Source organism: Indicator indicator, chromosome 28 (genome assembly GCF_027791375.1).
Source record: "Indicator indicator isolate 239-I01 chromosome 28, UM_Iind_1.1, whole genome shotgun sequence".
Classification (NCBI taxonomy): domain Eukaryota; kingdom Metazoa; phylum Chordata; class Aves; order Piciformes; family Indicatoridae; genus Indicator; species Indicator indicator.
Window position 1 is genome coordinate 1,938,494 of NC_072037.1, and position 26,305 is coordinate 1,964,798.

The 26,305-nt window shown below is 51.7% G+C and overlaps 1 protein-coding gene across 1 annotated transcript in view; it reads left to right on the top strand.

The window, feature by feature from the left end:
* The window catches only part of PNPLA7 (patatin like phospholipase domain containing 7), a 182,873-nt gene that overhangs the window by 52,237 nt on the left and 104,331 nt on the right, over positions 1-26,305 (top strand). Inside the window, exons 18-20 of the mRNA XM_054393395.1 lie at positions 398-529; positions 1,758-1,881; positions 18,238-18,351. Of these exons, the coding sequence (XP_054249370.1) occupies positions 398-529; positions 1,758-1,881; positions 18,238-18,351 (370 nt within the window). The remainder of the gene's footprint in view (positions 1-397; positions 530-1,757; positions 1,882-18,237; positions 18,352-26,305) is intronic.

Sequence of the window (26,305 nt, forward strand, 5' to 3'; positions counted from 1 at the left end):
GACAGTGGAGCTGGCATCCTGCTAGCACAGACTTGCTGCTACTGGGTCAGCTCCATCTTTGTGTGAGGTGTGGGTTGGGTTAGGTTAAAAGGCTGCAGCTCCCTCCTTTGCCAAATTATCACTGCCATAGCACAGCTGTGATGGTGGAACCTGTCTGTGGGTCTGTGCCAGCTTCTGAGTTAGTGTCCTGTGCAGCTGTCCAGCTGCACTGGGTAAGGGGTTTGGGGTTAGGTTAGGGTTTGGGGTTAGATTAGGGGTTTGGGGTTAGGGGTTTGGGTTAGGGTTAGTTTAGGGTTTGGGGGTTAGGGTTAGGGTCTAGCTGCAGTGTGCTGCTGTGCCTGTCTGTCCCTGTTGCTGCTGTGGGGCAGTCCCTGGGTAACTTTGTTTTTTCCTCCAGGATCATGCGGGAGCAGCCAAGTGTGGTCCTTGGTGTGGCCCACAGTGTTGTCAAGAGGATGTCTCCATTTGTCAGGCAAATTGATTTTGCCCTGGACTGGATGGAGGTTGAGGCTGGACGAGCTGTTTACAGGTGAGATGTGGACATTGTTGTGTGTTGTCTGCTGCAGTGAAGTTGCCAGGGAGCTGTGAGCCCTTGGTCATACTGGGAATAAAAACCTTGTTGGACTCCAGTACCCCTCTCAGGCTGCTCTTGTCCAGGCTCAACAGCTCCAGGTCTCTCAGCTTCTCCCTGTAAGAGAGATGTTCCAGTCCCCTCATCATCCTTGTGGCCCTCTGTTGGTCTTTCTCCGGTAGTTCCCTGTCCTTGAACTGGGGAGCCCAGACCTGGACACAATACTCCAGATGAGGCTTCACCAGGGCAGAGCAGAGGGAGAGAAGAACCTCCCTTGACGTGCTGGCCACACTTCTTAATGCATCCCAAGTGACCCCAAGGGCACATTTCAGGCTAATGGTGAACTTGTCCACCAGCACTTCCAGGTCCTTCTCCACAGAGCTGCTTCCCAGTAGGTCACCCTCTCACCTGTACTGGTGCAGGAGGTTGTTCCTCCCCAGGTGCAGGACCTTAAACATTAAGGGCAGTGCCTGTTCTCACTTAACTACTGAATCAGCCCAACTGACCTACCTTGGAGTTTTGTTGTTCATTTTAGAAAGGCTGAAAAGCTCTTTGAGCAGTGGATGTCCATGCCCTTCACCATGCAGAAACTCCCACCAGAACATCCAGCTGTCTGTGCCCTCATCAACCACATCACTTCAAAAGCTTGCTGAGAACACCAAGGATGAGGAACAGCAGGAAAGAATTTTAATAACAAGCAAGCTGAAGCAACACTGAAGGGTGCTGCAGAAAGAAAATAACCTTAAACCCAGCAAACAGATCAACCTGGTGGAATGGCTGAGAAATTTAGCATTGGCACTGCCCAGAGATGTTTCGCTTCTACATGGTACCACAGGGAGCAAGCAAGTCAGCAGCTGCTTTGCTCTGCTGGGACACCTCATCTCCTTTTCCCATACTAGACACTAAGGAACACCCTGTGCATTTGAGGCCTCCTGCAGTCTGGCCATTTGTTTCCAGAGCTGCCCTTGCCCAGGTGTGCCAAGCATGGGCACTCCAACACCAAGCACATCTCCACCAGCTGCCTGTTCAATTTCTGCTTCGCTCGTTCTGTTTCTCCACTGGTTAAACACTTCCCTATGTCCTCTAGCCAGGGAGGGCAGGCTGCTCAGCTCATCAAAAGCCTCCAGCTGCCTGTGCTTGAGCCAAGAGGCCTCACTGAGCTCCTCCTGTGTTGTTCCCCCTGCAGGCAAGGGGACAAGTCAGACTGCACCTACATAGTGCTGAACGGGCGGCTGCGCTCTGTCATCCGGATGGACGATGGCAAGAAGCACCTGACCGGGGAGTACGGCCGAGGAGACCTGATTGGAGTGGTAAGGGGCAGGGTGCAGGGGAGCTGTTTGGCTGAGACACTGCTGGTGACTCCAGACTGAACAAAAGCTTACTCTGATCAGTTGTTAATCCTTGGTGATCTACAGGTGCTGGCAGCCCAGCAGGCAGCTGTGTGCTGAGCTGCATCCAGAGCAGGGAGAGCAGCAGCACAGGGAGGGGATTCTGCCCTCTGCTCTGCTCTGCTCACACCCCACCTGCAGCACTGCCTCCAGCTCTGGGGCCCCCAGCACAAGAGGGACCTGGAGATGCTGGAGAGGGTCTGGAAGAGGCCATGAAGATGATCAGAGGGGTGGAGGACCTCCCCTGTGGGGACAGGCTGCAAGAGTTGGGGCTGTTCAACCTGGAGAGGAGAAGGCTCCAGGGAGACCTCAGAGCAGCCTTCCAGTACCTGAAGGAGCTCCAGGAGAGCTGGAGAGGGACTTGTGACAAGGGCTGGGAGTGCCAGGATGAGGAACAATGGCTTTGAGCTGGGAGAGGGCAGATTGAGACTGCAGATGAGGAAGAAATTGTTGAGAGTGAGGGTGGGGAGACACTGGAACAGGTTGCCCAGGGAGGCTGTGGCTGTCCCCTCCCTGGAGGTGTTGAAGGCCAGGCTGGATGAGGCCTTGAGCAAGCTGGCCTGGTGGGAGGTGTCCTTGCTCATGGCAGGGGGGTTGGATCTGGTTGATCTTTGTGATCCCTTCAACCCAACCCATCCTATGATTAGTTAAGGGCTTTCAGAAGTCAAAGAGATGGAAAATGCCTTCTAAATGGCATCTGTATAGAACAAGGCATGGATGAGATTGTTGGACTTGGTTTAGAAAGAAAGAGAGGGACAAAACTGAGTCATAAGCAGCCCAAGAAGCCCTGCCCCTGGCTCCTTTGTGTCATGGTTTGGTTGCTTTCCTGGTGGGAGGAGTGTAGCCTCGTAGCATAGCTCAGGAATAATCACAGGAATCACTCAAGGATGAGCTGGGTGAACGTCCTAGGAAGGTTCAGGCTGGCTGGGACCCCTTGGAAGTGTCTTGTCCAACCTCCCCTGAGTTTGCAGAGCTGCCTTCAAAGCTGCCTCAGGTTGTTCATGGAGTGTGTGGTTATTAAAAGCTATTAAAGCAACTTTCAATTTCCAGCTCATGATACTTACCCACATGGAATTTCTCTGCTCTGTTTATTTTATTGTATCTCAGACCTAGTTAACAACTGAAAGAGGAGTCCTACACCATAAATATGCATTGGCTTGCTTGGCTTCTGTATTTAAAATTAGAAGGCTGCTGAAGTTCTAAGGTTGTTGTCCCAGCCCTCTTCTGCTTTCTGAGCTGAAAAATAACATTTCCTGTGGAATCTGTTTATAGCCAGAATTTGCAGCCCTCTGGATAAAGCAAACCCCACAGTTGGTAGCAGTACTAGGGGAAGAAATTCTTGTTCATGGAGATCAAGAGGATGAGGAAGGAGAAGTCCAAGGTTGTTTCTTTCTGTAAAGAGCTCTTTGAAGATTGTGCTGCTTGCAGAAGGTGATGCTTTGGAAAGTGGTGTGAGCCAGCAGCTGAGTGATACCCACTGGTGTAAGGGGATGCCCTCTACTGCCTCACCTCTTTCCCCTGAGCACTGGCTGTGTCCAACTGAGCTCCCTGTGAGACCTGGGGGTCTGATGGCAGGTGGGTCACAGGCTGGTGTCTGCACCACGTTCTCAGATGCTCTGACAGACTGGAAACTGACCTAACATCTTGATGGCACTGAAAAGCTCTCTTGTGAGGAGGGAGAAGTCTTTCACTTGGCTGGCAACTTGAAAATAAGTTTGTATGTCCTTCAGAATGGGCTGCAGGAGATTCAATGCCATAGGCAGTGAGATTGCACCCCCAGGAAGTCTGCAGATGATGCCAAGCTGAGTAGTGCAGTTGGTAAGACTGAAGGACAGGATGGCATCCAGAGGGGCCTGGACAGGCTGCAGAGGTGGCTGAGGAGAATCTCACGAGGTCAAAGAAGGCAAAGTGCAAGGTCCTGCAGCTTGGTTGGGACAATCCTTGATATCAGTCCAGGCTGGGGGGTGATGAGGTTGAGAGCAGCCCTGCAGGGAAGGACTTGGGGGTGCTGGGGGGGAGAAGCTGGACAGGAGCCAGCAATGGGCACTGGCAGCACAGAAGGCCAAGGGCAGCCTGGGCTGCATCCAAAGCAGTGTGGCCAGAGATGGAAGAGGGGATCCTGCCCCTCTGCTCTGCTCTGGGGAGACCTCACCTGCAGGGCTGTGTCCAGCTATGGGACCCCCAACACGAGAGGGACATGGAGCAGATGCAGATGGTCTAGGGAAGGCCACAAAGGTGATCAGAGGGCTGGAGAGCCTCCCCTATGGAGACAGGCTGGGAGAGTTGGGACTGTTCAGCTGGAGAAGAGAAGGCTCCAGGGAGACCTCAGAGCTGCATTTCAATATCTGAAGGGGACCTGCAGGCAGGCTGGGGAGGGACTGTTCAGAAGGGCTGTGGGGATAGGACAAGGGACAATGGTTTGAAAGTGGAGCAGGGCAGGGTTAGGTTGGACATCAGGAGGAAGTTCTGCACAGTGAGGGTGGGGAGAGACTGGAACAGGTTGCCCAGGGAGGTGGTTGAGGCCCTGTCCCTGGAAACATTCAAGGTCAGACTTGCTGTAGCCCTGGGCAGCCTGCTCTAGTTGGAGGTGTCCCTGCTGCCTGCAGGGGAGTTGAACAAGATGCCCTCTGAGGCTACCTTCCAACCTGATGCATTCTGTGAATCTGTGACTGGTGACTGCACCACATCCATGGACTTCCACCTGGACAATATTAGCTCCCCGTGATCAGTGCAGCTTTGAGGGGCAGTGCAGCCCAAGGTCTGAACTCTACCTCCCTGTCTGAGCTCTAGTGCCAGTTTTGGTGCAATGTTTAGTGTTGCCTTAACTGTTTGTGGTGTTGAGAACCATAGAAGAGAATCATGGAGTGCTTTGGGTTGGAAGGCACCTCTGAAGGTCATCTTGTTCAACCCAGCTGCACTCAGCAGGGACATAAATGCTTTTGGGTTGGAAGGGACCTTGCAAGGTCATTTACTCCAATCCAACTGCAATCAGCAGGGACATAGAATTGTAGAATGCTTTGGGTTGGAAGGGACCTGTCAAGGTCATCTTGTCCCACACCTGTGCACTCAGCAGGGACACAGAATGACAGACTGGCAGGGCTTGGAAGGGATCTCCAGAGATCATTGAGTCCAACTTCCCTGCAAACAGGATCACCCAGGGCAGTCACCCAGGAACGTGTCCATCTTCAGGTTGCTCAGAGCCTGTCCAGCCTGCTCAGGGATGGGACTGGGGTTGTTTTCTGGTGGTTTTGTTGGTGTTAGCTGTCTCAGTGCCTGGTTGGTTGGTGAGGCCCTAGGCATGGATAGGCACAGAGCTGCTGTGCCAAGCATCAGTCACTCTTCTGGATCCGTGTTAGGACATGAATCATTTGGGAGACTTCTGTGACTCCATGGATGCCATCTACTCCTTGCAGCCCACAGCTCCCAGGCCTCCTGAGTCATGCTGCCATTTGCTGGAGGAAGCTCCATGCTCTGGTTGCCTTTTGCAAACACGGGGGAGGATTTGTTCAGGCTGCCAGGCTTCCTGGAGCTGCTCTTCACAGAGGCCATCAGAGAAGTGACATTTTTCCTTTTAAGAACACTTGTTTAGGCCCTTCTGCAGGATCTGTTACAAACCTTTCAGGGCTTGCTGTAGGGTTGAGGTTTATTTTAACCTGAGTGCAAATTAATTGGAGGGTTCTAGGGGCTTACAGGGAACGAAGTCAGCAGTTGGTGTTGGTAATAATTGGGCTTTTGGTCAACTGGTGGTGTGTTCCTCCATCAAAGCCCTCCAAGACTGCCCCCATGGCATTGGGCACAAACAAAACACAAGGGTCTGGTCTTCAGTGTGTTTCTTTTTGCTGCCTTTATTCCAGAACTTTAAATACTGTGTGCCATCTGCATGGGAGAGGAGTGGCTGCCATTGGTGCTTGCAGAAGGGAAGCTCTGCAGAAGGAAGGCTTTCAGACAAGATGTTCTTGTTCAGGCTTGAGCTCCCAAGGCTAAGCTTTGTGGCTTGAACTGTTTTGTTCCTTGGACTGACTCAAAGGCATCTGTTACTGAGGGCTGGCAGGGCAGGGGGATGAGAACAGGTTAGGAAGTAAAGTTTGCCTTCCCCATGTAGTTACTTGAAGAGCTGATGGGGGCATTTATGTCAGGAGAAGATGGTTCCTACCCCCTGCTGGCCCTGTTGACCATGGAGTGATAGAATTTTTTGGGTTGGAAAAGCCTCTAAGATCATCAAGCCCAACCACTGACCCAAAACCACCCTGGCCATTAGACCATGCTGCCACGTGCCATGGCCACAGGTTTCTTGAACTCCTCCAGGGATGATGACTCCTCCACCTCCCTGGGCAGCCTCTTCCAATCCCTGTCCACTCTTACAGTGTGAACATCATGTCCCTAAGCACCAGGTCCACACTGCACTTGAATGCCCTCAGGGATGGTGACTCCAGCACTGCCCTGAGTGTGGCCTCAGCAGTGCTGAGCACAGGGGGATGGTCGCCTCCTGTCCCTGCTGCCCACCCTGCTTCTGACCCAAGCCAGGATGCCTTTGGCTGTGGGAGAGAGTTCAGGCAGACAATGTCCTTGGCACTTCCCTCATCACTAGGCAGGTCACCCAGGGGGTTGTGGAGTCTCCCTCTCTGGAGATATTCCAAACCCACCTGGATGTGTTCCTGTGTGACCTGCCCTGGGTGACCCTGCTCTGGCAGGGGGGTTGGACTGGATGATATTTGGAGGTCCCTTCCAGCCCCTGGCAGTCTGTGATTATTGCCCAGCACCTGGCACTCTGGGGCAGCAGAAGATCAAAACAAGAGCAGAAGGGCATTGGTGGACTTGCAGTTTGTGTTCATGCAGGGCAGCACAGGGGACAGATTGCAGAGGGGTTCCTCACCTGTCAGTGGTGCAGCTCTCCAGTTCTGCTGCAGAACAAATCCCATTTTACACTCTGCAAATAGTGGAGATGTTAAATATTTTGGATGTTAAGCTGTTATCTAATTAACACAATTAATGAGCACAGCTTTTTTTTTTTTTTTTTTTTTTCCTCTCAAATGATGAAAACCAAGAGGAATCTGTAAATGGCTTCTGATTTCCTTAGGGGTTTGGGACATTGTCCTTTGGAGATGTTACCCTGACTGGAAGGAATCTTTAATTGCTGAGTAACCCTCAAAGGAAACACCAGGATCAGGATTACACTTGTCAGGCTCTTGTGATCAGGATTCCTGTGATCATCCTCCTCTGGCTTTTGCAGTACCAAAGCCAGGGAGTGTCCCTGTGCCCCTGGAGAGCCAAGCTCACCCTGGCCAAGTTCCACTCAGTGCTGGTTCCCTTTGTCCATTTTTAAACCTGTTTTTCCTTTTTTTTTTTAAACTCCCCCAGTTACTATGGAATGTTTTCAGACCCTGAGTGCTTCATTTGCCAAAGCCTTAAGCTGCTAAGGTTGATTCATGTTGGTGGTGCTTCAGACACCCTCTGTGCCACATCCCTGAACTCTGCAAGTGAGACACTGGAGGAGGCTGCCCAGGGATGTTGTGGATGTTCCTCCCTGGAGGTGTTGAAGGCCAGGCTGGATGAGGCCTTGAGCAACCTGGGCTGGTGGGAGGTGTCCCTGCCCATGGCAGGGGGTTGGAACTGGATGAGCTTTGCAGTCCCTTCCAACCCAAACCATTCTGTGAATCTGTTCTATTACTAAGGGTCCAAGAACAGAGCTGGAAGACAAGGTTCTGGAAGGAGTTGTTCTCTTTCCATTTTTCCCCTGCCTGTCTTGGTAGGGTGTTACCAGAAGAATTTATTTGCCTAGCAGCAGCTTTGGTGTGAAATTTTGTTTAGAATTAAAACCAAATCCAAAATAAAAAACAAAAAAAAAATCATAGATTCATCCAGTTCCAACTCCCTGCCATGGCCGCAGACGCCTCTCCAACACACAGCAGATCTTGTCTCAAAGCCATGGCAGGTGAGAAGACCTTTGGACAGGGTAAGGAGTGTAAGAGCCAACTGCAGACTCACAGATTCAGAGCATGGTTTAGGTTGGAAGGGACCACAAAGATCATCCAGTCCCAACCCCTGCCATGGGCAGGGACACCTCCCACCAGCCCAGCTTGCTCAAGGCCTCATCCAGCCTGGCCTTCAACACCTCCAGGGAGGGGACAGCCACAGCCTCCCTGGGCAACCTGTGCCAGTGTCTCCCCAGCTTCACTCTCAACAATTTCTTCCTCATCTCCCAGTCTCAATCTGCCCTCTCCCAACTCAAAGCCATTGTCCCTCATCCTATCACTCCTTGTCCAAGGTCCCTCTCCTGCAGTCCATTTCAGGTACTGGAAGATTGCTCTTAAGGTCTCCCCAGAGCCTCCTCCAGGCTGAACAGCCCCAACTCTCTCAGCCTGTCCCCATAGGGCAGAGTTGGCTGTTTCTGGAGTTCCAGCCAGGTTTGGTATTATGATGTGAAGCTGAGTCAAAAGCAATCAGATCTCTTCCCTTGTTGAGAAGTATTTGAGCAGGTCATCATGCTCCCTTCTCTCTTCCTCCATGGTTGAAATTCAGGTCTGATTTCAGCATGGAGGAGCCTGCTGTGTGCCTCTCTGTGTGCCTGTCTGTGCTGCTGCACATGCAGATACTCTTCAGAAAGGCTGGCTGGAGCTGCTGGCTTTGTGAGTGTTCTGTGTGTGGGCTTCAGATAGCTTTTGGGTATTTTTTTGGTGGTGTTTGGGCCGTAATGCTGGATTAGGGCACCTACAGGAGTGCTTGGGAGGGAACCCTTTAGAGGGGTCTCTGGGGATAGGACAAGGGACAGTGGTTTGAAACTGGAGCAGGGCAGATTTAAGTTGGACATCAGGAGGAAGTTCTGCACAATGAGAGTGGTGAAATACTGGAACAGGTTGCCAAGGGAGGTGGTTGAGGCTCCATCCCTGGAGACATTCAAGCTCAGACTTGCTGTGGCCCTGGGCAGCCTGCTCTAGTTGGAGGTGTCCCTGCTGAGTGCAGGGGGGTTGGACAGGATGCCTTTTGAGGCTCCCTTCCAACCCAATGCAGTCTGTGAATAATCTGTAACACCTGTGTGCAGCTTCCCAGCTGTTCCACAGCCAGACGTGCACAAGGAGTGAAACTTAAATCCAGGAGGCAAGACTGGCATCAATTCCCTTCAGCTGTAGTCTTCCCTTTTCTGGCCCTTAATGCCATTCCCTTCTGGAACAGGACTGACACTGCACTGCTACAAAATGCAGGCTGAGTCCTTTCAGGAGAACCTGTGTCATGACTCCCACTGCCTGCATTTCAGAAGGGTTAAGAGTGGATTAGTAAGCTCAGCCTGGCATCACTTTGGCATCTATGTATGCACACAGGCACAGAGCTATCCACCTGGGGATGTGTGTCTGTGAGGCTCTTGTGTGTTTTGAGACATATACAAATAAGAGAAAGGAGGTTTGGATTCTTCTTCCTGCACAGCATAAGTGCTGGGTGTCCTCAGTCACTGGGTTAACTTGGCACAGGAAGATTGCAGGAGGTGGTTGTTAGAACAACTTTGAAGGGTACATGGTGTACCATGCTCATCCCCTGGCACTGCTCCCACAAATAGCAGAGATTTGCAGCCTGTCTGCTTGCTCTTCCCACTCATTCACTGCTTCCAGTGTCTCCTCCTTTGTCCTTTGCTGATACAAACAAGTGCACGTTTCAGAGCCTTCTGGAGGAAACTTCAGGTCAGCATCCTCCACTGCTTCAGGTGCAGATGAGCTGGAGGAGGGTCTGAGGGCAGCTTGTTTAAACCAGAAAAGCAAAAATCATTCCTTGTGTTGCTGATTGCCCTTCAGGTAGCACTGCTGCTGTCACATCCCTGCCTTCAGCTGCAGCAGCACCTCCTGTCCTCTACAGGAAGGATGGAGAGAGGCTCTTCCCAAAGGCCTGCAGTGACAGGACCAGGGGCAATGACTTCAAACTAGAGCAGAGCAAATGTAGATTGGATATCAGGAAGAAGCTCTTTATTATGAGGGTGGTGGAACACTGGAACAGGTTGCCCAGGGAGGTGGTTGAGGCCCCATCCCTGGAGATATTCCAGGTAAGGCTTGACAGGGCTCTGGGCAACGTGATTTAGTTGAGGATGTCCCTGCTGAGTGCAGGGAGGTCAGACTGGATGAGCTTCGGAGATCCCTTCTGGCCCAGACCATTCTGATTCTATGATTCTATTCCTTGTCTAGCAAAAAACTGCTGTGAGCATCCAGGTGTGGGTCTGGTTTGTGCCTGCACAGTGGCAGTGCTGGTGTGGGCCCTCCAGATGTGGGTGTGCTGCCTGCTACCTGTGCAACCTGCCCTGTTGCCTGTCCCTTTCCTTGAGCCTCCTGAGCTATCAGCAGATGTCAGTGTTGATATTTCCTCTGCTGCCTCCACAGTGCAGCTGCACTTCCCTGCAGGCTGCATTTCATCCCTCCTCTGTCCTGTGCTGGCCCTTCCCCACAGGAAAGGGCCTTTGGTTTGCATAGTGCCTGGGGTGTTTTGGGGTGGATGCTGTGTAAGGAGAGAGCAAAGAGGAGGCAGCGTAGGCAGAGGGACCTCTGAGGTGTTTGTCTTCTCAGCAGGGAGCTGGGGCCTGTGCCCCAGCAGCAGCACCACAGCACCATGCTGGGAAGCATCTGCCTGCAGAGCTGCACCCTGCACAGGACAGTCTGAGCCCCCCCACTGGTGCTGCTGGTGGAAGCTACACTTGTGCTGAAGGGAAGGAAATGTCCCTTGGCTATTTTTATCTGTCTGTTATCAGAGTTTTCACTTTGTCAGGTGTGAGGCTGCTCCTGTTGAAGCCTGGCTGGACCTGACCCATCTCCCTGGCACACAGTTGGGCTTCTGGGGCCTGCCAAGCCACCTTGTGCAGTGCAGACTTGCAGCCTGCAAATATCAGGCTAATTGGCAGGTGGTGGTTGTGGCTTTCATGAAGGAGCATGTGGAAGATGGAAGAGTTTTAGCTGCATAATTCAACAATCCTTGAGGTCCTATCCAGCTTCCCAGGGTCTGGCTGTAACTGCTGCTCTCATTTCTGTGGCTGCTGCTCCCTGCTCCTGCACCATGTCCAAGGAGTGGCAGAAGTGCAGGTCCCCTGGGTATGGAAGGATGTCTGCTTTCTGTGAGCTGCTAGCAAGGGAAAGATGGCTGTGAGAGAAGGAAGGGCTCTGGGCAGTTGAGGATCCTCTAGTTGAGGATGCCCCTGCTTACTGCAGAGGGGATTGGACTGGGATGACCTTCAAAGGTCCCTTCCAACCCAGCCCATTCTGTGATTCTGTATGAGAGAATAAAAGAGAGTTGGGTGGAATACTGGCCACAGTGAAGAGAAACTGGAAGCAAATTGCAAAATGAATGGGAAGGGATCAAGCAGGATGAGGCACAAGCAACTGTCAAGGTGAGGTTCAACAGGGCTCTGGGCAGCCTGATCTAGTTGAGGATGTCCCTGCTGACTGCAGAGGGGCTTGGACTGGATGGCCTTTAGAGGTCTCTTCCAACCAAACTGTTCTATGATTCTGCAAAGGCGCTGCTGGTTGAAAGTTGAGGAGAACAGACCTGTGACTATAAACATCCTCTTGACTTGTGTTTCTAGTTCTGACTGGACCTGTCTGCTCTTAGTCACACAGCATTAGGGATTGGAAAGGACCTCTGGAGCTCATTGAGTCCAGCCCCCCCACCAAAGCAGAGTCACCCATGGCAGGTCACACAGCAACACATCCAGGTGGATCTTGAAAGTCCCTAGAGAAAGAGACTCCACAATTCATTTCTTTGGATTATGCTGGTTGCTGATTGTTGTGAAAGCCACCCAATAATTTGTGAGTGAGGCTGAGATTATATGAAGAAGGAGATAGACCCCCAAAGCTGAGCCCCAGCAGACCCCCAAAGCTGAGCCCCAGCAGACCCCATAAGCCAGTGCTAGCAGATCCCAAAACTGAGCCCCAGCAGATCCCAAAACTGAGCCCCAGCAGATCCCATAAGCCAGTGTCACCAGACTCCATAACTGAGCCCCAGCAGACCCCATGAGCCAGCCCCAGCTCGTGTTGAGTTGTCTGTGAAGCCTCAGAGAGGCTGCTGTAAATGAAGCCCAAGGAGTTGACCTCAGAGGCAGGTGAGCAGTGAAGGGAACATTGAGCAGGTCTCCATGGCTGCTGAACTGAGGCACAGGGGTTGGGTGTTGCAGGGAGGGGTCTCACAGTGGCAGTGGCACTGTAGTGTGGGTTTGCTGAGTTTGCAGCATGAGGGAAAAGGGAACAAGTCTAGAAAGTAACCCTGGAAGGATGCCTGGTGGAAAAGGACCTGGGGGTGTTGGTTGACAGTGACTGAAGATGAGCTAGGGGATGCCCAGCTGGCCAAGAAGGTCACCAGCAGCCTCACCTGGACCAGCAATGGTGTGGTCAGCAGGAGCAGGGGATTGTGCCCCTCTGCTGGGCACTGGTGAGGGCACACCTTGAGTACTGGGTTCAGTTTTGGGCTTCTGGCTCCAAGAAGGACATTGAGGGCTGGAGCAGGTCCAGAGAAGGGCAACAGCGCTGGGGAAGGGTCTGGAGAACAGGGCTGGGGAGGAGCAGCTGAGGGAGTGGGGATTGTTCAGCCTGGAGAAGAGGAGGCTGAGGGAGACCTCATTGCTCTCTACAGCTCCCTGAAAGGAGGTTGGAGCCAGGTGAGGGTTGGTCCAGCTGTCTCCCTCATGGGCTCCTCTTCTGGCACATGGGCACAGCCTGTTCCTGCCCCTTCAGCAGTTCTTTCTTGAAGTCAGTCCAGCCCTCCTGGACCCCTTGGTTTTCAAAGGGCTGTTTCCCAAGGAACTTTCCGAGTTAGTTCCTTGAATAAGCCAAAGTCTGCCCTTCGGAAGCCCAGGGTTGAGGTTTTGGTGCTGCCCCTCCTGGTTTCACCATATATTGAAACTCAATTATCTCCTGGTCACTGGACCCCAGGCAGCCTCCCACCACCACATCTCCGACCAGCCCTTCTCTAGTTGTAAACAGAAAGTTGAGTAGGGCTGAACCCCTGGCAGGCTCACCTAACAGCTGGGATAAGAAGCTATCCTCCATACACTCCAGGAACCTTCCAGACTGCCTCTTCTCTGCAGTGTTCAATTCCCAGCAGATGTCTTGTGGCCTTCCAGTATCTGAAGGGAGCTACAAGAAAGCTGGGGAGGGACTTTTGAGGGTGTCAGGGAGGGATAGGACTGGGGGGAATGGAACAAAACTAGAAGTGGGAAGATTCAGACTGGATGTTAGGAAGAAGTTCTTCCCCATGAGGATGGTGAGACACTGGCACAGGTTGCCCAGGGAGGTGGTGGAAGCCTCATCCCTGGAGGTTTTTGCAGCCAGGCTGGATGTGGCTGTGAGCAACCTGCTGTGGTGTGAGGTGTCCCTGGCCATGGCAGGGGGGTTGGAATTGGATGATCCTTGAGGTCCCTTCCAACCCTGACAGTTCTGTGATTCTGTGATGGCAGTGGTGCTGCTTATTGAAGCATTGATTAATGCTCTTGTGGAGCAGTCTCTGTGGTGTCTGCTGCAGCCGTGGGGGTGACTGTGGATCAGTCTGCCTTATGACCACGGAAACCTTATGGGGGTTGATCTGAGTGTGACCAGTAGCTGGAGGGAGCTTCTCCTGCCCCTCTGCTCTTCCCTGTTGTGGCTTCACCTGGCATATTGTGTGTGGTTCTGGGCTCCCCAGGTCAAGAGAGTCTGGGAAGTATTGGAGAGAGTCCGGCAGAGGCTACAGAGATGCTGAGGGGCCTGGAGCAGCTCTGTGAGGAGCAAAGGCTGAGAGCCCTGGGGCTGAGAGCCTGGAGAAGAGCAGCCCCAGAGGGGAGCTGAGCAATGCTCAGCAACAGCTAAAGGCTGGGCAGCAAGGGACTGGGGCCAGACTCTTGTCACTGGTGCCCAGGGACAGGACAAGGGGCAGTGGGCACAAACTGGAACCCAGGAGGATGCATCTGAACAGGAGGAGAAAGTTGTTTGGTGTGAGGGTGCTGAGCCCTGGAGCAGGCTGCCCAGAGAGGCTGTGGAGTCTCATCTGGAGAGCTTCCAACCCCCCCTGGGCATTGTGCTCCTGGGCAAGCTGCTGTGGGTGCCCTGCTTTAGCAGGGGCTTGGACTGGATGAGCTCCAGAGGTTCCTTCCAACCCCACCAGGCTGGGATGCTGGGATTTTCTGAAGGTGATTTTTCATTCATGTTGAATGTCAAGCTCAGTCTCTAAATCTAGCACTAGTTGCAAACCTGGAAAAGGATGAAAGCTTTTTCACAAAGCTCACTGGGACAGGTGTCCAAGGATATGAATATAGCTTAGAACTGAAATAGGTTTAAGTCCTCACGTTGCAAGAAATATCATTTTAATCATTTATTTATTTATTTATTATGCAAGAAGAGAAATCTCTGAACTGATGACCTCTCAAGTATTAATTGCAGGTGAGATCTTCAAGTCAATGCTAGGTATATGGCTTTGGTCTCCAAGCCAGCCGAGAATAGCCAAAGATCTGTTAGATTTTCATATACAGAGAAAGCTTTTTAACCAGAGGGTGTAAAGAGAGGAGAGGTGAGGATGCAGTGAAGATTGAGAGTTATCCTACAGGTGGTCCAAATGTTGAGTGAGAACTTTCTCACTTCCAGTGAAGAGGGCTTGGGGGTGTCAGTTGGTGACAAACTGCCCAGGAGCCAGCAATGGTCCCTGGCAGCCCAGCAGGCAGCTGAGTGCTGAGCTGCATCCAGAGCAGGGAGAGCAGCAGCACAGGGAGGGGATTCTGCCCCTCTGCTCTGCTCTGCTCTGCTCACACCCCACCTGCAGCACTGCCTCCAGCTCTGGGGCCCCCAGCACAAGAAGGACCTGGAGCTGCTGGAGGAGGTTCAGAGGGAAGCCACAGAGGTGATCAGAGGAATGGAGAACCTCCCCTGTGGGGACAGGCTGGGAGAGTTGGGGCTGTTCAACCTGGAGAAGAGAAGGCTCCAGGGAGACCTCAGAGCAGCCTTCCAGTACCTGAAGGAGCTCCAGGAGAGCTGGGGAGGGACTTTGGACAAGGGCTGGGAGTGCCAGGATGAGGGACAATGGCTTTGAGCTGGGAGAGAGGAGATTGAGAGTGGAGATGAGGAAGAAATTCTTTGCAGTGAGGCTGGGGAGACACTGGCACAGGTTGCCCAGGGAGGTTGTGGCTGTTCCCTGCCTGGAGGTGTTGAAGGCCAGGCTGGAGGTGGCTGTGAGCAAGCTGCTGTGGTGTGAGGTGTCCCTGCCCATGGCAGGGTGGTTGGAACTGGATGAGCTTTAAGATCCCTTCCAATCCAACCCATTCTGTGATTCCGTGAATGAATTTCTAAGTAACAAATAGTTTGGGATAACTTACCAGAGATTTGCGGCTGAGGTGATAACATCCAGAAGGAAATGTGAATTTATGGTGTGCAGTGTCTGGGTCCTGGCTGTTTTCCAGGCTGGATCACCAGGGTGTATTGGAATGAAAATATCAAAGCAAATAGCAAGGCTTCTGTGGGTAGCTGTAAGTAAGAGTCTTACAAGATCCAATTAGCTGGAGATTGCATTCAAATTATCCCCTGCAAGTCTGGGGGTCACTAACACTGCTGGTGTTGCAAATGCCACTGGCTCTGGAGATTTGAATGGCTGCTTGTGGAGGAGGTTTTATAAAGGTCTCCATCCCCTCTCTGATCTGCCTGGGGAACGATTCAGAAAGACAGAGCCAATGTTTGGAGGGAAGGAAAAAAAAATCATCCCTGAGGCTTTCTTTTCAAGTTAAAATTTAATTCCCTTTTTTTACAAATCTCATCTTTTCTGGAAGCCTGGCAAGGCCTTTGGAGCACAGTTAAGTTTATGCACTCATATATCACAGAAAGAGTGGAGAAAGATGTGAGGCAGTTGGAGAGGTTTTCTTTACACACATTAAACTCAACTGGCTGCTGACTGGCTGAGGGAAAAGGTTTGCTTTAGCAGTTGAAACTCTTTTAACCTGCTTGCAGGCTAAGGAAGCTAAATTACAGAGCCAAAACATGGCATAAATTAGCTGATGGTAGGGCAGAGAGGTAAACCAGATGCGATGCAAGCATTGGGGAGCCAAGAGAGAACCTGTGTCTGCATAAATGTATGTGGAAAGAGTCATAGATTCATAGAATGGGTTGGGTTGGAAGGGGCCTTCAGGATCATTCAGTTCCAGCCCCCTGCAGAGCAGGCTGCCAGGAGCCAGGTTTGGCTGTGAAGGAGAAGGTCTCTCTGTTAATTCTCATTGCATCATCATTTTCTTCTTTCAAATTCTGGTCTCCAGAAAAGAAACGTTTCTGAGTGCAGTTCTTGGGCACTCTGCAGGTGAAGATGATGTGAGGGCTGGAGCCACAGAATGTATCTGGGTGGAAGAGACCTCTGAGCACATCCAACCCTTGACCCATCACTGCAGGGTCAGCACTAAACCATGTCCCTAAGCACAGCTCCACACTCTGCTGGAACACCCCCAGGGAAGGTGGCTCCAGCACTGCCCTGGGCAGACAATTCCAACGGTTGAGAACCCTTCCACTGAACAAATATTTCCTAACATCCAGCCTGGACCTCCCTGCTGTAGCTTGGAACCATTTCCTCTGCTCCTGTTGCTTGCCACCAAGGAGCAGAGGCTGTCCCCTCCTCACTCCAACCTCCTCTCAGGGAGCTGTAGAGAGCAATGAGGTCTCCCTCAGCCTCCTCCTCTCCAGCCTGAACACCCCCAGTTCCCTCAGCCCCTCCTCTAGCCTAGGGGCTCCAGACCCTTCTCCAGCCTCACTGCCCTGCTCTGGACAGGCTCCAGGCCCTCAGTGTCCATGATGGAGTGAGGGCCCAGAGCTGAACACAGCACTCGAGGTGTGGCCTCAGCAGTGCTGAGCACAGGGGGATGGTCACCTCCTGTCCCTGCTGCCCACCCTGCTTCTGACCCAAGCCAGGATGCCTTTGGCTTCCTTGGCCCCATGGGCACTGCTGGCTCATGGTCAGTGGCTATCAACTGATACCCCCAGGTCCCTCTCCAAGGTCCCCAACCCCTCTGCTGTGAGGACAGGCTGAGAGCTGGGGCTGTTCAGCCTGGAGACTAGAAAGCTCCAGGGAGACCTCAGAGCAGCCTTCCAGTACCTGAAGGGGCTCCAGGAGAGCTGGGGAGGGACTTGTGACAAGGGCTGGGAGCTCCAGGATGAGGACAATGACTTTGAGCTGGGAGCATCTGGATTGAGATTAGAGATGAGGAAGAAGCTCTTCCCTGTGAGGGTGGTGAGTTCTGTCACATGTTTTCTTGTTGTCATGGCACAGATACTCATGAATATGCAAAAAAACCCAAACCAGCTGGAAAAACAAAGCTCACTTCTGGCCAAACCCAGGAGCTGAGCTGCTTCTCAGCCTTGCCTTTAGCTTTTGGGAAGTGTTGGATTGTTTTACGTTGTCAGCACGCAGCTGCTGAAAGTAACTCAGGGTAGCACTGAGGAAAGAAAAGGAGCACAGAGAAGTGAGGTTTTCCTGTCCCTTAGGTGACTTTCCCACAGTGAAAGCTGCTTAAGAGGTGCAGCTGCTGGGGGAGCTAACGAGTGCCTCTGCTGCTGTTCCTGAAGCCTCTAAAGCAGTTTTGATCCATGCTCTGCAGATGCTCCACACGTGAGAGCTTGCAAACCTCATACTCAACTTTCTCTCAATCCTGGCTGGTGCTGTGTTCTGGTGCTGTGCAAACCTGCAGCTGGCTGCTAGCAGGGCATGTGCCAAGAGGTCTGGGTTCAATGGCTGCCAGTTCTTGGCTGCTGGGGGTGTTTAGCCTGGAGAAGAGGAGGCTCAGGGGAGACCTTCTTGCTCTCTACAACTACCTGAAGGGAGGTTGTAGCCAGATGGGGTTTGGTCTCTTCTCCCAGGCAACCAGTGGCAGAAGGAGAGGACACAGTCTCAAGCTGTGCCAGGGGAAGTTTAGGCTGGAGGTGAGGTGAAAGCTCTTCCCAGAAAGAGAGATTGCCCACTGGAATGTGCTGCCCAGGGAAGTGGCGGAGTCCCCATCCCTGGAGGTGTTGAAAAAGCTTGGATGTGGCACTTGGAGCCGTGGTTTAGTTGTCAGGAGGTGTTGGGTGATAGGTTGGATGTGATGATCTGTGAGGTCTCTTCCAGCCTGGTTGATTCTGTGATTCTTGCTGCAGGTGGATGTGCCCTCGGCGAGCTCCTGCGAGCGCCCTGGGGGCAAGCAGCGCTGCACTCCCAGCTGTGAGCACCAAGTGTGCCAGGCCTGTGCTTGGCACCTGTGCTGTTCCCTCTCCCTGACCTTTGGGGTTTGCAGCATGTTGTGTTGTGACTTACCTTTAACCTTTGGGCTGTCTGCTCTTACAGGTAGAGGCCTTGACCCACCAGCCTCGAGCCACCACTGTGCACGCAGTCAGAGACTCGGAGCTGGCCAAGCTCCCAGAGGGAGCTCTGACATCCATCAAACGCAAGTTCCCCCAGGTAAGAACACCCAAAGTATTTTCTGCCTGTCTCAAAAGGTGTCTGAAGAGCTCACACTCTTTGTTAGCACCGAGTCCTCTGGGTTTTTGGTGGGATTGATACGTACAGAGGAGACCTTTGGCTCTCTTTGTCCACCTGATCTGATCTCTACCAGACTGGCAGCAGCTTCTCCTCCTTTATCTGCTGATTGATGCTTGGTTTCTGGCAGGGCTCCTCCATGTACCTGGAAGAAGCTGCTGCTCAGTGCAGGACATGCACAGTTAGCCAAGTGCAAAATCACTCAGTGCTGTTGATAGGAAGTGAAAGTTTGACTCTAAAGTCACTTCCCAATGTTGTTATTCATCTGCCTTCCTCACTGAGACTCAAACTCAGACTTGGTTCTGGGTACCAAGGCCTTGGGCAACCAAACCAAATTGAAAGGTCTCTCTGCCCATGACAGGGGGATTGGAGCAGATGAACTTTGAGATCCCTCACGACCTAAGCCATTCTGTGATACTTTCATTTCTAGATATTGGTATTTGGGGGTTGGGTTTGCATTTTAGGCTGTCAGTGCTGGTTCCACAGCTGCCAGCTCTGTGTCCTGAAGGCTGTGATTGCTTCCTTTGAATCCTTCAGCTCATCCATCTGCTTTAATTCACTTGACATTAGGCCTCTTTCCTGCAAATCTGGAGACTGACAGACTTGGAATCTAATTCCTTTGTCCCTAAGTGCATCAGAGACATTTTACTGAGCACTAAATCATTGCCCTGCTCTCAAAGGCAATTCCTTAATGCAGTTCTTAAAAGCAAGTCTCTAATTTTTTTTTTATTTCAAATGATTTCTACTTTTTCTTTTTGCTGCCTGTCAGACCTGCACTTACTTTACCTAATTTTTCTTTTCAAAGCCTGCAGAAGTCATGAAGCTAATTTAAATACTTCTTTTATTTTGCTTTCCTAGGAGCCCTAATCCAAAAAGTGATTGTTTTCTTTCAGCTGTGTGACACAGAGCCTGTGTTAATGCAGTCTCCTGCTACAAAAGCTGTGGGGTTTGTCTCTCTTATTGCTGGGATGACTTCAGCATCACTGTCAGTCTTCAGCAGTTTTGACAATGAAAAATAACCTCCCTGGCTGGCCTGTAAGCATTGAGCTCTGGGGTGGTGACATGGCTGGGGGGAATCAAGGCACCCTCAGCAGGTCTGCAACACCACCAACTGTGTGGTGTAGTCAGTGTGCTGGAGGGAAGGGATCTGAGCAGATTGGGAAGGTGACCCAGTGCCAGCCTCGTGAAGTTCAACAGAGCCAAGGTCCTGCACCTGGGTCAGGGCAGTCCCAAGTGCAAATCCAGGCTGGGCAAAGCAGTCCTGAAGAGAAGGAGTTGGTGGTGCTGAGAAGCTCAACATAAACTGGCACCGAGCACTGCCAGCCCAGAGCCAGCTGTGTCCTGGGCTGACCCCCAGCAGTGTGAGCAGCAGGGGCAGGGAGGGGATTCTGGCCCTCTGCTGAGACCTCACCTGCAGCACTGTGTCCAGGTCTGGTGCCCTCAGCACAAGAGGGAGCAGGTTGGAGCAGGTCCAGAGGAGGCCATGAAGATGATCAGAGGGCTGGAGAACCTCTGCTGTGAAGACAGAGTTGGGGTTGTGTATCCTGGAGAAGAGAAGGAGCCAGGGGCACCTTACTGCAGTCTTCCAGTATCTGAAGTGGGCTCCAGGAGAGCTGGAGAGGGACTTGTTACAAAGGCATGGAATGACAGGAGGAAGGGCAGTGGCTTCAAATTGGAAGCAGCTGGATTTAAATTAGACATTGGGAGAAAATTCTTCCCATGAGGGTGGTGAGGCCCTGGAACAGGCTGCCCAGAGGTGTTGTGGAGGCTTCATCCCTGGGAGTGTTCAAAGGCAGGCTGGGGGGGTCTTACAGGACAGGGCAGGGTGGAAGTAGATGAGATCTTTCAGCTCTACATGAGAACTTTAAGGTCTCTTCCAACCCAAGCCATTCTATGATTATTTTTGCTTAAAGTGTTTCTGAGCTTCTGCAGTGGATTGTTCAAAGCCTTCTGTTCTCTGGATGTCTCTTGAGTAGTCCTCCAGGTCTGTTCTTTTCTGGTGTAACAGATTTCCTGCCCAGATGCCTGCACTGGTGGCAGTGCTGACCACAAGCAGGGCACCAGCAGCCTGGCATCCTGTCTTGAGTTGCCCTTTTAAGTGTCATTCTCCTCGAGACCAAGGAAAAAGTGATGAAATGAGCCTGAAGGATTTAAACCACCTATCTCCTTCCCCAGGGGATGATTTTATACACTGCTGATAGATCTCTGATCTGTACATGACTGCTAGGCACTGAAAATTCAGCCTTCAGCAATGCCTTGAACACTGATCCAGGCAGAGGCTCTGCTCTACTTCTGCCTTGGAGTCAGGGGCAAGAATTGATTTGTGTCTCTTGTCTCTCTCTTCTCTTTTGCTCTTGGTGAAAGAAGCTAAATCTGTCTGGCACTCAGTGACCAGTGGCGTCCCCCAGGGTTCAGTCCTGGGGTCTGTCCACTTCATTATCTTTATCAATGGTCTGGATGAGGAGATTGAGGATGACACCAAGCTGGGTGGCTGTGTCCATCTGCTAGAGGGTAGGGAAACTTTGCAGAGGGATCTGGATAGGTCAGACCCATGGGCCAAGGCTCATTGTGTGCAGTTCAACAAGGCCAAGGGCCAGGCCCTGCACCTGGGTCACAACAACCCCATGGGGAGTTACAGACCTGGGGATGTGTGGTTGGGAAGCTGCAACTTGGAGAGAGATCTGGGGGGGTTGGTTGGCAGTCACTGACCATGAGCCAGCAGTGCCCAGGGGGCCAAGGAAGCCAAAGGCATCCTGGCTTGGGTCAGAAGCAGGGTGGGCAGCAGGGACAGGAGGTGACCATCCCCCTGTGCTCAGCACTGCTGAGGCCACACCTCGAGTGCTGTGTTCAGCTCTGGGCCCTCACTCCATCATGGACACTGAGGGCCTGGAGCCTGTCCAGAGCAAGGCAGTGAGGCTGGAGAAGGGTCTGGAGCCCCTAGGCTAGAGGAGGGGCTGAGGGAACTGGGGGTGTTCAGGCTGGAGAGGAGGAGGCTGAAGGAGACCTCATTGCTCTCTGCAGCTCCCTGAGAGGAGGTTGGAGTGAGGAGGGGACAGCCTCTGCTCCTTGGTGGCAAGCAACAGGAGCAGAGGAAATGGTTCCAAGCTACAGCAGGGAGGTCCAGGCTGGATGTTAGGAAATATTTGTTCAGTGGAAGGGTTCTCAAACGTTGGAATTGTCTGCCCAGGGCAGTGCTGGAGCCACCTTCCCTGGGGGTGTTCCAGCAGAGTGTGGAGCTGTGCTTAGGGACATGGTTTGGTGCTGACCCTGCAGTGCTGGGTCAAGGGTTGGACTGGATGAGCTTGGAGGTTGCTTCCAACCAGATGTGTTCTGGGATGCTGCAGTTCTGGAATTCTGTGATTCTCTCCTATCCTTTGGCAGACTTTTTTTCTCCTGAAGAACACTCTCAGTGGAGCTGTGAAGCTTCTTGCTCTTCAGTGGAGCTGTGAAGCTTTGTTGCTTTGCAGTTGAAGCAGAGCTGGAGTTGGTGCATTTATAACACAAGTCAAAACATTTATTTGTAACATAATCCGAATGCCTTCCCATGCCTAAGTGTGCAGCCTGTCAGCCTCTAATTCCTGACCTTTTCCAAGACGGAATGAGTTTGCTCTAGACTTGTATATAAGTTTGGCTAATGAGTTCCAATGAAACCAAATGCTAAAATAGATCTTTCAGGGAAATGTGCTGCAAAAATGCTTGCTAGAAATTCACTTTCTTGCTGCTGAGCTCTCAGAGTTCTAAATAGATGTTAAAATGATATAAAAATGTGAGAACTCCCATTTCTGCTATTGGAATGTTTTAGAACAACATTAGAAATAGGAGGAGGAGTGTAGGACAGACTTTAAGTAGGTGATTTATACAGTTAATGCCTCAGACTGTCTTAACCTGAGATAAAATGTGGTTTAATGTGATATCCAAGTTCTTGTGGCTTCTCTTTTCATATCTGAGGTCCATCAGGTAATAGAGGAAGGAGAGAAGTGAGAGAGAATTGAAGTGATAGAGGAAAACAAGAGAGGAAGGAGAGAAGTGAGAGAGAATTGAAGTGATAGAGGAAAACAAGAGAGGAACGAGAGACGTGAGAGAGAATTGAAGTGATAGAGGAAACAAGAAAGGAAGAAGTGAGAGAGAATTGAAGTAATGGTGGAAACCAATAGAGGAAAGAGAGAAGTGAGAGAGAATTGAAGTGATGGAGGAAAACAAGAAAGGAAGAAGTGAAGTAATGGTGGAAACCAATAGAGGAAAGAGAATTGAAGTGATGGAGGAAACCAATAGAGGAAGGAGAGAAGTGATGAAGGAAAAAATAGGATAGAAAGTGTGAAGACAAGTAGAAAGTCAACTTTCCAGTTAATGGAGTATGCTGGAGAGAAGGTTTTGAGCTGCAAGCTAACGGATTGCATACAAAAGATTCTGGGTAGCTGTTTCTTAGAAAGAGAGTCCAGCTCCTGGGGGATCAGAAGCTGATCGTGCCTGAACAGTGGCTAACAAATAAAACACAACTCTGCCACCAGGATAGGGTTTGGAGTGCAGAAATCCTTGGCATTGGAGAAGCTTCAGTCCCAGCTATGGCAGCACAGCTGAGGGAAGAGGCCAGAGAAGAGAGTGAAGGACAAAAGGGAGGCAGTGACTGGTAGGTAGGGAGATGAACCTATAAAGACAAGCAGACTGTGAAAGGTTAAAGGAAGACATGGAAGCTATTTTTGGATGTATGAAGATGTCTTCTGACTGGAAGGGCATAAAGCTGCTCTCCACGCTGGGACAGAGCAAATGGCACTGAAATGGCAGCAGTTGGATGTTCAGGAAAAGCTGATTCCACTCCTTGGAAAGGCTGAAAGCTTCCTGCTTGTTTTCATAACCTCTTAAAACATTATCTGAGCCAGTGCTTAGTGCTGAGCACCATGGGCCAGGTGAATTCTCTCTGTCCTGTTTTCTCTGCTGTTCTTCTAGCACAGGAGTCAGGATGTTGTTTTCCCATCCAGGCAGAAGTAATGAAGGGACAGCAGGTGCAGTGGCTCTCAAATCCTTCACTGGGTAGCAGGAGTTAGCTGTGATTCAGCAGTGTGGTGGAGGATTTCCCTCTTAGTCCTCTGCAAAGCAGAAAAACAGCTTCTTTGGGGGGGGGAGGGGAGGAGGGAAGGCAGCTCTGCCCCCACAAAACACCTGCTCCCTGCTGCTGCTGAGAGTGAGGTGATCAGACACTGCTGCTTGTCCCCTGAGTCAGGTGGAAGGCTCTCAGAGTTCAGAGGAATCCCACACCAGGGAGAGCTGCTTTGGTTTTGGTGTTCCTCTTGGCAGCTTCCACAGAGCCCAGATCACAGAGTCATAGAATGTCAGGGGTTGGAAGGGGCCTCCAGAGATCATCCAGTCCAACCCTCTGCCAGAGCAGGATCACCCAGGAATGTATCCAGATGGGTCTCCAGAGGAGACTCCACAACCTCTCAGGGCAGCCTGCTCCAGGGCTCCAGCACCCTCACAGTAATTTCTCCTCATGTTGAGGTGGAACCTCCTGGGTTCCAGCATGTGCCCCATGCTCCTTACCCTGTCACTGGGCACCACCCAAAAGAACCTGGCCCCTTCTTCTTGATACCCACACATCCAGGGGCCAGGCAGTCCCCAGACTGAACTTACTTATCCTTCAGCCTTGCTGTTGCCTACCAAGGGTGAGGAACCCTTTAGGAGTTAGTGGAGAGACTCCATCCTGCTTGCTTTTAACCAGCCATGATGTGTTTGTAGGTGACCCAGAAAGGGTTGCAGCTCTAGAATGCATCACAAGACAACCTTACCTGCTGGGTAAGGAAATGGTAAAGGTGGGTGGTGCTCCTGAGGGAGACCCATGTGGGCTGAGAGGACTCATGCTCTGCTGGCCCATGCAGTAATTCAGGTTCCTTGGGCTGTGAGGAGTGAGCTGGAAAAATGGCACAGCTGATCCTTGGGGAAGCACCATCTGCTTGTCTTCTGTTTTGGCTTCTCCCCTGGGCACAGAATCATTGAATCATTTTGATTTAAAGACAGTTTTTAAGATCAACAAGGCCAACCCTTAACCCAGCACTGCAAGGTCACTGCTAACTCATGGCCCTCAGCACCACATCTCCAGGGCTCTTCAATCCCTCCAGGGCTGGGCAGCCCACCACTGCCCTGGGCAGCCTGGGCCAGGGCTTGACAAGCCTTTCAGGGAAGAAAATTTGTCCTAATGTCCAACCTAAACCACTCCTGGTGCAACTTGAGGCTGGTTCCTCTCATTCTTGTTCCCTGGGAAAAGAGACCAAACCCCCACCTGGCTCCAGGCTCCTTTCAGGGAGCTCCTCAGCCTCCTTTTGTCCAGGCTGAACACCCTCAGGTCCCTCAGCTGCTCCTCCCCAGCCCTGTTCTCCAGACCCTTCCCCAACTCTGTGGCCCTTCCCTGGACCTGCTCCATCCCTCAATATCTCTCTTGGAGTGAGCGCCATCTGCTTTGGTCCTGTCAGAGACAGGTTACTGCTCTGCAGGGGTCTTTGGTGTGGTCCTCTGTAGCTCCTGTTCTCTGAGGGTTAAACCAGATGGGTGAACATGGGGAATCTAATCTCAGGTAGAAAAAACAGCCAAAACCTTAGGGTTTGTGCCCCAAAATGACAGATTGTAACTTCTAGATCCTGCTCAGTCTCTAGATATCAAATCTACCTCTTCTAGCTTCTCAGGGAAGCTTCCCACCCTCGAGTCACTCTGGATATAGGCATCCTAGATATTCCCAACAGAAAACTGCCCACAGTGCAAAACTTCTCCTCTGCTTTCTCAGAACTCCTGCCTCAGGACCACAGCTCTGCAGCACAGCCAGCGGGGACCATTTGCTCCTCTGACAGCCTCGCTGCTTGCTTCTGGTGCTGCTTGAATTCAGCTTTTCAGCTTTGCAGGGGGGAAGGGGAATTGATTCTCTCTATTTTCATCCCTGCCTTCAGTTCTGGAAAGTAGGGCAGAGAATCAGCTCACGATTTTTGGCACCGCTGAGTGGTTTCGAAGCAGGAGCGAGAGCGCAGGATTTGTGAACAGCTTCCAGAGAGGTTCTAGCATGGCTGTGGAACTTGGATCACATTGCAGAGATTGGCTTTGCCTCTGCTGCGCTGAGGCTGTTTTTAGAATTCTGACTTGAAATTTAGCCCTGCTGTAGCTGCTGGAAATTGCACTGAGAAGTTGCTCAGGAGCTGTGGGAGTGGACTGGAAGACAACCTTTCTGCATGCTAGAAAATACAGAGCTCTGCAGCTTGCTTTTCGTTCTCTACGTCTGCCCTTGGGCTTTAAATATATCCTGAGCCCATCAGGCATCTGGAGCCCTGCTGTCTTTGTAGGTGTATTTGAGCCAGAGCTGTTCAGAGCTGGATGGAGCCTTCCCCAGGGTTATCTGCCTTCCAAAGTGGCTCTGCTGCTGTGCCCTCTTTTCAAAGCTGTCGTGCGTCACCTCATTCAGGCTTGATGTGGCACTGTGCAATAGGTCAGGAGAGGCCATGCTTCTAGATTTTTCTGTGTTTGTTCTCCTGGCCTATTAAAATAAGTTTTCCTTGAGTGCAGAAATGGATGTGAAAAGGAGAGAAGAGAAACGTGCAGCAGAAGCGTGGCCAGTGGCTGTAGCTGCCCGACACGAGGCAGGCAGCAGGGAGTCCTTTGTCACAGCAGCGGTGCAAGGATGACATTTTTCTTCAAGGCACAATTGATCACAAATATTAGAAGCTCCAGCAGCCCCAGGGATAAAGCTTCTGTTCTCCTGTATGCTTTGGTGGCTTTTGTAAAGGTGCCAGGACTTGTCCAGGTGAGCAGTGAGGATCTGCTTTGTCACGGCGCTTCTCCGACGCTCGCAATGAGTTCGTCTGAGCCCCCTTGCTAAGCTCCCCTGATTCTGTGACAAGCAGAG